The sequence below is a fragment of the Aulonocara stuartgranti genome, assembly GCF_965226115.1.
Source record: "Aulonocara stuartgranti genome assembly, chromosome: 1".
Taxonomy (NCBI): Eukaryota; Metazoa; Chordata; class Actinopteri; order Cichliformes; family Cichlidae; genus Aulonocara; species Aulonocara stuartgranti.
This window is the reverse complement of record NC_138939.1, coordinates 26,937,309-26,950,143: the sequence shown is the minus strand read 5'-3', so window position 1 is coordinate 26,950,143 and position 12,835 is coordinate 26,937,309. Positions and strand designations below refer to the sequence as shown.

Below are 12,835 nucleotides of genomic sequence, written 5' to 3'. Positions count from 1 at the left end.
CAGAACAGTGTAACAAAAACCCAGCCAGAGAAGAAGGAAGAAATAAGATAAAATTGAACTACAGATAAAAAAGTCAATAAAATAAATGAATGACAGCAAGGAAAAAACAAAACACCCCCCCCCCCCCCCCCCCCCACACACACACATTAAGCGATAGTATGCAGATTTAAACTTTAGTATTAGACTATAAACCATGTTATTGTATCATGTAATATTATTTCTTATAAATCTAAGCTAATCAGCAAAGGTTTGCAGCTTTGTGAAACAAGCCCTGGCAATAGATTTAGAAATACTGATTTTGAATAACAGATTAAAATGAATGCTTTGATTGAAATCTAGAATTTCTTATTGTTAGTAAATGACCTGGACCCCTTGTCTGGGGCTCTCCTCAGCTCTTTCACGGTTTCCCCTCCGTTGGTCTTCCTTGGACTCTTGCACTCTGGTGGTCTCTGGATGTCTGGAGTCTGGATCTCCTCCATACCTGCTTCATGCCCTGGGGGACGGGGCTATGGCTCATGGCTCCCCACTCCCTCTGGCAGGTCGTTACATGAAGAAACCTTTTGAATACAAGCGCGCTCATGCTCACAGGTGTACACACGGTGTTCACAGACACAAACTACACTTTTCTTGGCTGCTACCTCAAAGCACACTGTGCTCTGTCAATCTTACGTATATATGTGTGTGCGCGTATATATATATATATATATATATATATATATATATATATGTGTGTGTGTGTGTGTGTGTGTGTGTGTATTTTTTGCCCCCACATCTTTTTTCTTTCCCTCCCTCCCTCTCTTTCTTTCTCCCTTTCCTTTCCCCCAGTCATGTCTGTCCCATGTGTAACAACTGAAAATCAAATCAAATAAATAACAAAGGTCAATCAAATGGACCAATATGGTCCACTTGGCATAGTAAATCTGTTGAGCATCTTTCTTGGCCTTCAGGCAACAATTCTGATGGCAAAAGAACCAAACGGGACAGGTGGAGAACCCCCCCCCCCCTCCCAAAACAAAACAAAAAAAGTAAATGACCTGGAAACAATCATGTTAATCTTGAACAAGTAAGCAAGGTTTTTGATCCTGATTAATGTTTACTTCGTTGAATTGAACGGAAACTAAACTAACCAGCTTCCTGTCAATCTTGGATCTGATGCCTGTATACTGTGTGTTCCCGTCCATCTAAGATCTAGAATCTGGAAGATAACTTAGATCAGCGTATATTTACTGATGTGGATTAATTTCTGTATGGCATCAAAGATGAAAAGCACAAAATCAGACGTGATGTCTTGCACAAGGCTAAATGCTATTTGTCTTGGCCTTGGTTGTGCAACACTGGGAGCAATGTGGTGTGCCTCGATGCTCGGGGAAGGAGGGCATTCCGGTTCACCATTTTTATCCACATTTCTCCCTCCCCTTGTTAGCAACTGTGTTACAGCCATCTTATAGCCATTCTCCTCCTCATTTTCAAACTGACTGTCAGACTCTAATTAGGAGGTTTTACTTTGTCAAAGAGTCTAGCCTTCCTGTACTGAAGGGAAAAATGTATAGGAATATTGTAGGGGACAGGTGTAGGTGCTTGTAGTCAAACAATGTTGGGACCTTGTGTGGAAAAAGTAGGAGCAGAAAGACGAAGCACAAACACACCCCCATCACTCCACACACACAGTAGGGCATGGAGGAGGAGAAGAGAGTGAAGGGACACAGCACCTACCCTCGAGTCTAGTGGACCACATGTGCAATATAAATATGCAGGGGTGGGGAGGTGCAGAGTGAAGTAAGTGGAAACTTGTTATTGTCTATGTTGTGAAAGTGAACCACAGGCAAGGAAGTTGAGCTTGGAATAATAATAATAAATTGCATATTTCTTTCGTTTGGGACACACTGAAAACAAAAAACAGCGGTTAAATGAGCAGAAATTTCGCACTTTTTACGTCGACGGACACGGCTCCCAGAGTTGCCCTCTCGCGATTTTTCGAGAATTTTTCCAACGAGAGTTCAACCGGAAGTAAATAGTATTCATGGCATAGTAACCACTAGTGAGAGGGGACGAAATAGCAATTTAAGCGCGGATGCTATTTAATTCATCGAACTGAAATCGTTTGTAAACTTCAGAGTTAGCAGCTTCAGCGTTGAGAGGCAACAGACCTCCCTCCACCACCGGCGTTTCGATAATAAACACAGCAGAAGGGTGGCGGGATTGTGCAGCACGCTCGGGGCCTGGAAAGACGTGTGCTAGCCCAGCCAACGTTACGCTGCGTTAACGCGGCAGTCAAGCTAACGTCACGTTTAGCATCACAGTCTGTCCACTGAAGCTGCTAGTTTCACCAGCTAATGTCAGCTGTGCTTTTACACAGATAAACAGCATCAGCCCCGATTAGCTTTAACTGTGGCGGTGGTCGAGGAAAGGCTCCTTTGGATCTAAGATGATCATTGAAAACCTCGATGCCTTGAAAACATGGCTGTCTGAAACCCTCGAGCCCATGTAAGTATGGTTAGCCATTAGCCAAAAGGCTTTAGTAAATTTAGTTTAGTCGGAGTTACACAAACTACTTAAATGAATGGGGGCTTGAAAGAGTAAATTTTGCTCCAGTAAAGGTCCCGTTGCTTTATTGACATTTTACTGAAGTAAAAATTAATTTTGGTTGTGAAAAAAGTTGCCAAATTAAAATGTACTCCGAGTAAACATAATGTGTTGCGCCTTTAAAAGGGTAAGGGAGAGGAAAAGCTGTTACATGGTAATAATGTGGTGATAATATGGTGGTTAACCATGTCCTGTAATATAAGATACATGATTAGAACATTCTTAGTCTACGAAAAAGTGTCCTTAATATACGAAACAGTACTAAGTCCCTTTTGCTTAAACTCTGCTGCATGTGCAAAATACCACTGGTCAAATATATAATTATATAACTGCTTTCCTCAGTACAGCCAGCCTAGAAATAACCAGATTAAATAACAAAACTGTCACACTGTGTCCCCAAACTTGATTCAGCAACATTAAAAATGCACGTCACATAACCAAGCAGCTTTATAAAGAACGATAAGGAGATGTAATAAATCAAGGCAGCACAGAGTTGCAAATAATATATTGTTAACTCTTAATTCCTGGTATCACTTACAAGAAAAGCTAAACAAAGTACTAACTGAGTCAGTTATTTATTTATGTTATTTAAGCTTTAAATGAGCCAGAACCAATAACATTTCCTACCAACAACAGCAAAGCTACTGCCTGCTTTTGTGGTGTATTGTAAATTCAGTGGATACAGTTAGTTAACTCACCTGCATTTTGCAGCTTTCATAAACGACTGTGTCCTCCCAACACGTATTGTCACAGACAAATTGTCTGGTTTTAAAAGGAAATCTTGTTCAAGTGTTATATGGATTTCTTTCTTAACGATTGCAGCTGTGATGCAGACCCTTCTGCGCTCGCCAAGTATGTTGTTGCGTTGGTGAAGAAGGACAAAAGTGAAAAGGAACTTAAAGCCCTTTGTATAGACCAGCTGGATGTATTTCTTCAGAAAGGTAATTATTAAAGCTTTATTTTCCAAGCCCCATTACCTTTATCATGTGATCCTGAATGTTATTTGACTCTGGTTTAAAATATTATTCTATTACTTTTTTTTTCTTTCCAGAAACCCAGCCATTTGTGGATAAGCTGTTTGAAGCCGTTAACAACAAAAGCTACCTCCCACAGCTTGAGCAGCCACCCTCTGTGATCAAAGTTGAGAAAGAAGAGCAGAAGAAAGATGAGGTTATCTTCTTTTAATGTCAAGAATTTCAAACAGCCTGAGTACCCAAAGATTATTAACATCAGTTAAATGCACACTTGCTAAACAGTATGAGCAACCAGTTTAAATAGGCACCTTTTTTTTCTTGTTCAGGCAAATCGTGAAGACGAACGAGACAAGAAATTTTTGCGACGCGTGAATCACAGCCCCCCACAATCAAGTTCTCGCTACAGCAGAGACAGCAGGTGTGTGCATTTGCCTGTTCTCATTTAGAAAAAACAAAACAAAAACCATGTCAACATGTGTTTTTCTTTCACTCATTTCACTCATTGTTTAAAAAAAAAAAAAATTTTCAGGAGAGGAGATGACCGTAAGCGAGACGATCGCTCCAGGAAGAGGGATTATGATCGCAACCCGCCGAGAAGGGACTCTTACCGTGAACGCTACAATCGCAGAAGAGGCCGCAGCCGCAGTTACAGTCGTAGTCGTAGCCGAAGCAGGAGCTGGAGCAAAGACCGTATCCGAGACCGTGACAGAGACAGGGAAAGAGACAGGGATCGAGATCGCACCAGGAGCCGGTCCCTCAGTAGAACTCGGTCGAGAAGCAGAAGTCGAGGTAAGAACCTGATTAACTCAGGTTGTAAAAATATCAGTATTTTTCTTTTTAATGTGCGAACATGCCAACTTCATTACAGATCTTAGAACATCTTATTTTTCCTGGAGATGTATTTGTTTGGTATAGGTGTGTATTTCCTCTGGTATGAATTTACCCAATCTTAAGAATTCAATAGGATTTCCTGAATAGTTCACTGTATATGATGATCTACCAGTGCTGAGCAGTTAAAGAGAAAAAGGATCAAACTAAAAACGGTGTACCTGATTCACAGGTCTGATTTGTCACTTTTGTATATGTGTTAGTGATTTAAAGCCATGTGGCCTTTCTTTTCTCTCTAGAACGAGACTCTGGAAAGTTGAAGTATGATCATGAACGAGGGGACAGGTCAGAGAGTGGTGATGGATATACCCCAGCTGCTCTTGTCTCCACTGCAACCACTTCACACTTCCCTGTGCCAACACTGAGCAGCACTATTACAGTCATTGCTCCCACACATCATCACAGCAACAACACCACAGAGAGCTGGTCAGACTTCCATCCCGAGCACCCTATGGATCGGGTCCCTTTCAACAGGGGGCCTCCCCCTCAACAGAGAAATCGATGCCGTGACTATGACGGTAAGGACAGCTGATATTAAATATATATATGTATATAAAAATATATTAAATGTGTTCTGTTTTGTTCTTGGACGTTGTATATTTGTTTGTTCTACATAGCTCTGTTTCCTTTTGCAGAAAAGGGATTCTGCATGCAGGGGGATCTGTGTCCTTTCGATCATGGAAGTGATCCCGTTGTAGTGGAGGATGTCAATTTGCCCAGTATGTTGCCCTTCCAACCTCCACCAATTCCAGGTGTGGAGCCACCACCACCCCCAGGCCTTCCACCACCACCACCTCTCATGAACCCACCACCTGTGAACCTTCGGCCACCTGTGCCCCCTCCAGGTGCCCTTCCACCTAGCCTCCCACCCATTGCAGGTAGAGATTCAGATAATAATTGCTGTATTTCCTCTTTTTTCCTGACACTTTGATTCAAGGTTTTAAAAAGTACTAATAGGTTGAATTAGCATTAAAGCAATTTTAAAGTTTAGGGACTTTTTTAAGTCATCAAATAAATTCTTTATGCTTAAAACTACAAAGTGATATATCGCTACAGAAAAGGGCTACCAAAGATGTTAACTCTTGCTTTATCTGGCACAGGTCCCCCTCCTCCTCTTCCTCCACTGCAACCAGCAGGCATGGATGGTCCTCCCAATTCCATCACCAGCTCCGTTCCCACCATTGTCACCTCTGGGATGCGCTCCTCGCTTCCACCACTCTCAAGGCCACTCTTCAACTCTGGTAATGTCTCTAATCTCTTATGTAGTCTATATAATTTTAGATTTATAAATTGGTTGCTGTACTTTACCCCAGTATTTTATGAGCTAAATGATCCTCTCTCTGCTGATCAGATCACTATGACATAGACGTGTACAATCCCGAGGCCCCCAGCATCACCAATACTTCCAGGCAGATCTATCGTCACCGGGTCAATGCCCAGAGACCCAACCTGATTGGTCTCACTATGGGGGAGGTCGATCAGCCACACAGAGGTATTTTAAACCATTTGAACTTTGAAAAGACTGTCCTCAGTTATATGTGCATTTCATCTACTGCAATCAGAAGTGTTTCTCTAGACTTGTATTCTCCTTTTATGAGCCACATGTGTTGGTCTCAGAAATTAACCTATCAGTGTTTGTTCCAGCAGACAAGATTCCCAACAACAGTATGAGAATTGTCATGGAATCTGATTCGAGGAAGAGACCCGCTCCATCTCATGATGGAGGGCTGCCCACCAAGAAACCTTGGTTTGACAAGTAAGAAACACTTTGTTTTTGTTTGTATTTTTTCTATAGTATGTAAATGGCCTGTATTTGTATAACGTTTTACTAGTCCCTAAGGACCCCAAAGCGCTTTACACATTCAGTCATCCACCCATTCACACACACATTCACACAACAGCACATGTAAAGAGGGGTATAATTTGACACATGTGAATTGGTTAATTTTCTCCTCTCTGCTCAGAATCAACTTTAATAAACCCAACCACCAGGGCAGCCACAAAAGGGCTCAGTTTACTCCTAACGCCAAGCTGCTTGTTCGGCAAATTCCCCCCGAGCTCAACAACATCAGCAAACTCAACGAGCATTTCAGCAAGTTTGGAACCATCGTCAACCTGCAGGTCAGTTTCCGGATATGGATGTCCCGGCTTTGATCGTTGTTGGTTATTAACACGTGTAACCACAGTATAGCGCAATCATATATGCTGTTCAGTTGGTGATTGATGTGTGAACAGTATGCATGCATGGATCTGGTATTAAAAGGTTAAAGAGTCACACATGGTTTGTCTAGTGGTTTAGATTAATCTTCTAGGTTGTCTTTTAGAAATAAAATATAAAATTATGCCATAAAGCTATTTGAGTAACATGATTTGCAACAGCTCTGGTCCAACATAAATCTGACAGGCAATATCAATAAAGATATCACATGTCAAAATAAGAGATTGACTGCTAAGGTATCTTCAAAAACAACTGCGTACTCTTTTACAAAATACATTGATGTAGTTTTAGGCTTTGAAGGATTGGACAGTAAAAGGTAAACATAATGACTCTTGGGATGATCAGGTGGAACTAACACCATGTAACTGCTCTTGTGTCCGTTTAGGAATCAAATAATGTTGAATTAACTCTTTATCTCATAAAGATGACTTTTGATAACTTCCCCTCTACCCTTAACGACAAGTTTTGACACCTCAGTATATATCAATCAAGACGTTTCCTGGAAGCAGCATAGGCAGAAACTACCCTCGCTAACTTCTAATGCACACCGAATTATTTTGTTTTATAAGGAGGCCTGAAGTATAACGGAAACCACTCACTACATCTTGAAAGCCCTACTAGGCTTTCAAGATGTAAAGAGTTAAAATTTCAGAGTCCGATAAAGCCCCTCGTTGTGTTATCAGGTTTGTTTGCAAGAAAACTGACTTTGATCGTGTCTATGTGCTACTGTTAAGGCAAATATCCAGATATTGGCTTTAAGCTGCTATATTTCTGTAAGTTCAGCTAAAGCTGAAGATAAATCTGTGTCATGAGTGAAGCTGATGTTTGCGAGTGACTTAGCTGACCACAGCTCATCACACACACATTGTTATCCCCTTGAGTGACCGTGGTTTTCAGATTGTAATGTGTTGTCCTCTGTCTGTTTTAAAAATGGTTTTAAATGTTTTTACAGGTGGCCTACCAGAGTGACCCTGAGGGGGCACTGATACAGTTTTCCTCTCCTGATGAGGCAAAGCGGGCCATGCAAAGCACTGAGGCGGTTCTCAACAACCGTTTCATCAGGGTACACTGGTTTCGTGAGGATGGAAACGATGCCCAGGGCCAGTCTCAGTTACAGCAGCAGTTACAGCCACAGGTAGCCACTGTTAAAGTCAGCCGTCTCTCATAACACGCTTTTGCAGACTGTTATCTTTACACAAGCAACTGCTTTTCCTCTAATTTTCTTTAAAATAGGAGGCACTTGCAAACCAGTGGATTCATTGTGATTACAGATTCACAGTAATACAAGTTCCTCTAACTTAATCAGCTTAAACAAGAACACACCACAGCCAATGTTAATGTTTTAAGGTGTGAAATGTATTTCCTGTTTTAAGGGTATTTTTTGATAATTTGCAAGAACTAGACACTGTGCCACATTGTCTTCTCTTGGCTCTCTTTTTGCAATGTAGAAAACTCGGCGGCTGTAATACCTGTCATTTCTGCACGTACAGCACAAAGAACTTGTTTTGCTGTCTAAAAAAATAAATGCAACGGAGGCAAATCTGGAAGAGGGACAGCCTATTTATCCGCTAAAATGCCTTCCATTTCACAATTGTACACCGTCTTTGTTTTTCAGCAGCCTCCAGCCACTTCCCTGAAGCAGTCTGTCAAAGACCGTCTGGGACCCATGCTGCCCCAGAATTCAGGGCCCGGTCAGGAATCCGGTGCAGCCTCACAGGTGTGTGTAGGCGGTCTTGCTGAGGATGTGTTTTGTTGCGTGTACTTGTCAAAATTTGCCCGAGGTCTGTATAAACATTTCCCCCCTTTTTGACCCCCTCCCCACACCCCTTTTGTGCAGAATCCCACTAAGCTGTCAGTGAAGGATCGTCTAGGCTTCTGTACAAAACCAGCAGCTCCAATTGAAAAAGTAAGTCTCCACTCTGTGTTCAGAAGTCTTTGCGTCCCTTTTAAAATGTTCTCCTTCTCTTGCAAATGTAATTGTTTTCTCTCAGTTTCAGGTGTGTTCAACGTCCATGGGACTCACAAAGACTGTGTACAATCCTGCTGTCCTGAAGACAGCACAAAGGACCTCAGAGGAAGCTTTGAAGAAGAAACAGGTGAGAAATGGATGGAAATTTGGAGGGGCAGTGATTTATAAGTCGAGCAAAAAAACTGTATCCTATCCCCATTTCTAATTACACAGGAAGCTCTAAAACTGCAGCAAGATGTGAGGAAGAAGAAGCAGGAAATATTGGAGAAGCACATTGAGACACAAAAGGTAAGATGCAGAAGGAATAAAGGCTTCTGTTGCTCAGTGTTAATTTGCATAGATTTGGATGATTTGAGTAAGATTATTATGGTTTTTTTTTTTAACATTTATTTTCACCTCAAGTGTAATTATTCAAATATGGAGACATCAGCAAATGTTAAACTTGTATTTCTCTGCTTATGTCTGCTGCAGCTCCTGATATCCAAACTTGAGAAGAACAAATCAATGAAGGCAGAGGATAAAGCCAAGATCATGGAAACTTTGGACATGTTAACAAAGAGCATCACCAAACTGCAAGAGGAGATAAAATTAATCTCAAGCAACAGCAACCCACTGCGGATAGCAAAAAGCAAGGCCCAGGTAGTGTTACCTAAAAGAAGAAATACACCGATATGGTCAAACAAAAGCCAACTGATAAGAACCTGATGGATTATTATTGATTTGATCTTGATTTCAGTGATTGAGTTTTTTCTCTCCTTTTTCTTCTAGTATATCACAGAAAATGGTTGTAACTTGCTGTTGCTGTTAGATTCTCCCACACTTGATATATTTGCTTGTTTTCTGTTTTAATTTAAAATTCTAGTTGATGGCCAGCATTTATTTTTATTAAATCTGCTTTCACTCACAGGCACAGAAAGAACTGCTGGATGCACAGCTGGATCTGTATAAGAAGACTCAGGCTGGAGAGGACACAGCCCTGTTGAAGATCAAATATACCCAGCTGCAAATTGAGGTATTGAATTTAAAAAAAAAAGAAAGAGGGCAAGCTTGAAACCATGTATAAAAATGCTGCTTGCACAGTAGCCACTTGAGGGCAGACTTGTTCTTGGAATTTCAAATGATGAAACATAATCTCCACTCCAGCTGTGTTCTGATGTGCTCTGATTGTTTTCTTTCAGGCAGCTAAACGGGGGTTGCTGTCACCAGGGCGGGGCCGGGGTGTCCATCCTCGGGGCCGCGGTGCCGTCAGGGCTCGGGGAAGGGGCTCTAGGGGGCGAGGAAGAGGTGTGCCGCTGCACGCAGTCGTGGATCATCGACCAAGAGCGCTGAAAATTTCTGGTTTCAACGACACAGACCGCATAGATTTGCTACCACACTTTGCTGTAAGTGAACCTAAAACGGAAAAAACAGACATTTGATAGCAGCCACTGTGCTGTGTAACAGTGTAAAATGACAGGATGTTAAAGTTTTACGTTTGGTGAGCATACAGTGCTCATCTAAAGATAATCATAATAATACATTTAAGAGAAGATATTAAAAATATTGACACTGTTTAGTATATAGCTGGTGTAAAAAATATTCCATATTCATAATTTCCAGTGAGCTTAACACTGTCTACACTGCTTCCTCTGCATTTTAACCAACTGTAGGTTAACAGCAGGCCACGTTGCTGGTTTGTTAGGAACATTTTCCTCACTGTTGTGATGTATTAGTTTGTTCAATGACCAAAATGCTTTGCTTTCCCAATCCTGTAGCAATTTGGAGAAATTGAAGATTGCCGGATTGATGAGGGTAACCTGTCCGCGGTCATCACGTACAAGACGAGAGCGGAAGCAGAGCAGGTGATGCACTTTAACATTCAAACAGTGAAATGTCTGTTTCATTTTTTTCTGCATTATGGCTCGTCCTTGGATTAGCAAGGATAAGGCACAAAGACCAGCAGCTAAGCCTGATGTTGACACCTGCCCCCCCTCTGTCTGCTTTATGTTGTCCACCTGCAGGCGGCTCTTCACGGAGTGAAATTTAATAACCAGACTTTGCGCCTGGCTTGGCATAAGCCTGTCACCACTCTCACTACTGCGGATGCTGACGAAGCAGAACCTGAGGAAGATGAGGTTTGTGGATGTTTCTCACCTTGCCTTAGTGTTGGCACTGTTGATTCAGTGTGGGGGATTTTCTGACACGTGAGTCACGAGGAGAGCATTAGACTTATTTCTTCCTCATGCTGCTATTAAATCCACTTGGAAATATTTTCTTTAGTGAGGACTTTTTTAGATGTGCTCATCTCAGTAAAACTTATCAAATATGTTTCTTGTATTTAACAGCCACAAGGGGGAGCTCTTACACATCAATGCAGGAACTGTACTAGGATTGTACTGATCAGCCAAAATATTAAAACCAGCTGCTTAATATTGCATCCCATCACCCCTACTCTCCCATACTTAACCCATCATGGCACTGGGCTACAGATTCAATGGCAATGGCAATTTGTGGATCAGGATTTCTTCCATTCCATACTCCTCGGCCCAGCTGACATCATTTTGGACGTTTCTGGGGATGAAAAAATGTTGTTGTAGATGTCACGCTTCTGACTGCCCAGGGTTTCCCATCAGAGTATTGCATTTTCACTAGATGATCATTGTTGATTCACTTTATCTGTCTGTGGTTTTAATAACAGTGCTGGTCAGTGAAATTCGCACAGCCCCTCATACCTTGATTACTCTCAGATGGAGAATTTAGTTTGTCTTAGGACCTTTTTAGAAAGAAACAGATGTGTTGTGGAGTTTTCTGCACTTTTTAAGCACGTGTAGTAATCTCAGTTTCTTTTCTTCTGTCCTATCAGTACCCAGAAGAGTCTCTAAGTGATGATGCGCTGCTGGCGGACGACGATGAGGAAGAAGACGACAACGAGCCTCGCCCCTGGCGCAGATGAGGCTCACTCAGATGTTTTTTTGTTTGTTTGTTTTCTTTTCTTCCTCTGGTTACACTGGTGTGGAGGACAAGTGGAACTTTAGAGAAGATTTCAATGCTTGCTTATAAATCAGCAAGACACATTTCACTTTGGCTAGATGTGTTTTTTTCCCCTAGAATTGCTGTAACTGGCAGAAAAACCATGTACAAGTTTAATGAATTTCATTGTGTATACCAGATGCAACAGTGCTGATTTTTTTTATTGCTCTTAATGTAGACTGTTTTTTTTCTTTCATATTTGGGTTCACAGAATACAATTAGTTTGTTGGGACATATGACAGCTGATCACTGAAAGACACATTTTTTTGAGTTCCTAAAAATAAAAAAAAGCTGTGTTATAATTTAAACCAATGACAGTAGCTTTTGCAGAATAGTGTTAGGTTGACTGGTTTAAACGCTTGTGTGTAAATATTTTATGAATGAGTTTAATTGATTTGTATGAAAGCTTGGCTTCTAAGTTCTTTGCTTTACTTTGGATTGTACAAAAAAATAAAGAATTGAAATGGTCTAAAACATGCTGCCAAAAAAAAAAAATCCCTCCCCCGTTTCCCAAAAGAAAAAACAAAACAATTGGCAGTGGGGAAAAAAAAAAAGCAGCCAAAAAAAGAGCTGAAAAAAGACCATTTCAACAAACCAAAAAAAACCTTCATCTTCACCTAAGAGCAAACTTCCTAAAAAAAACCCAAACAAACTCAACAGCTTTAACTGGAACTGGTAAGTGCCATGTAGCACCAAATGGCATATAAAGGTAAGGCAGACATCATGCTGTATATCTGTTTTTGCAAAAAAACCAAAACATTTGGAAACTGATTCAATCTAAAAAATTTTTTTTTTTTTTTTGTAGGAGCTGTCAGTGTGCTGCAGCTTCAACACATCCTTCTCTAAGAAGCGTCAACATTTTACGCTAACCTTGTCATGTTGTATCGACTGTATCAGTCTTTATTTGGTGCCAAGCTCAATGTGATGCTGTATTAAAATACAGAAATATTTTATAAATTGGGGATTGATTATTGTGTGACATTAAGATATATGCAAAAAGTTCGAGTTTGACAGAACTTTGTTTACATCGCACACTGCTGTGCTGTTTGTAACGGGAGTAATTGTGTTTAAAAATTGAACACAACAGTATTAAGTAACAGTTTTGTTTTCTGTAATGATGCATCATTTTGATGAAACAGCCTTGTGAATCTGTGTAGCTTAGTGTTGACTTTACGTGTAATTCTGGATTTTGTT

The 12,835-nt window shown here is 40.9% G+C and overlaps 1 protein-coding gene across 2 annotated transcripts; it reads left to right on the top strand.

Moving 5' to 3' along the window:
- The first annotated feature begins 1,952 nt into the window (after nt 1–1,952).
- Nucleotides 1,953–12,249, top strand: rbm26 (RNA binding motif protein 26). Of its 2 annotated transcripts, none has more exons than XM_082528991.1 (22): nt 1,953–2,484; nt 3,406–3,524; nt 3,635–3,753; nt 3,884–3,975; nt 4,087–4,346; nt 4,685–4,963; nt 5,081–5,323; nt 5,546–5,686; nt 5,797–5,937; nt 6,090–6,201; nt 6,410–6,566; nt 7,616–7,798; nt 8,279–8,380; nt 8,501–8,569; nt 8,655–8,759; nt 8,846–8,920; nt 9,104–9,271; nt 9,540–9,644; nt 9,811–10,014; nt 10,387–10,473; nt 10,633–10,746; nt 11,475–12,249. In XM_082528991.1, exons 1-22 carry the CDS (start codon nt 2,426–2,428, stop codon nt 11,562–11,564), a joined length of 3,024 nt encoding a protein of 1,007 aa, XP_082385117.1. In that variant the 5' UTR covers nt 1,953–2,425; the 3' UTR covers nt 11,565–12,249. The 2 variants fall into 2 exon arrangements, with proteins under 2 accessions (XP_082385117.1, XP_082385118.1); XM_082528992.1 differs by having other exon boundaries at nt 1,955–2,484; nt 6,093–6,201.
- Nucleotides 12,250–12,835: the final 586 nt, after the last annotated feature.

Coding starts and splice junctions, on each gene's coding strand:
- rbm26 (XM_082528991.1), top strand. CDS start 2,426: ATGATCATTGAAAACCTCGATGCCTTGAAAACATGGCTGTCTGAAACC. Junction 3,976..4,086: donor CGCTACAGCAGAGACAGCAG/GTGTGTGCATTT, acceptor AAAAATTTTCAG/GAGAGGAGATGACCGTAAGC. Junction 9,645..9,810: donor ATACCCAGCTGCAAATTGAG/GTATTGAATTTA, acceptor GTTTTCTTTCAG/GCAGCTAAACGGGGGTTGCT.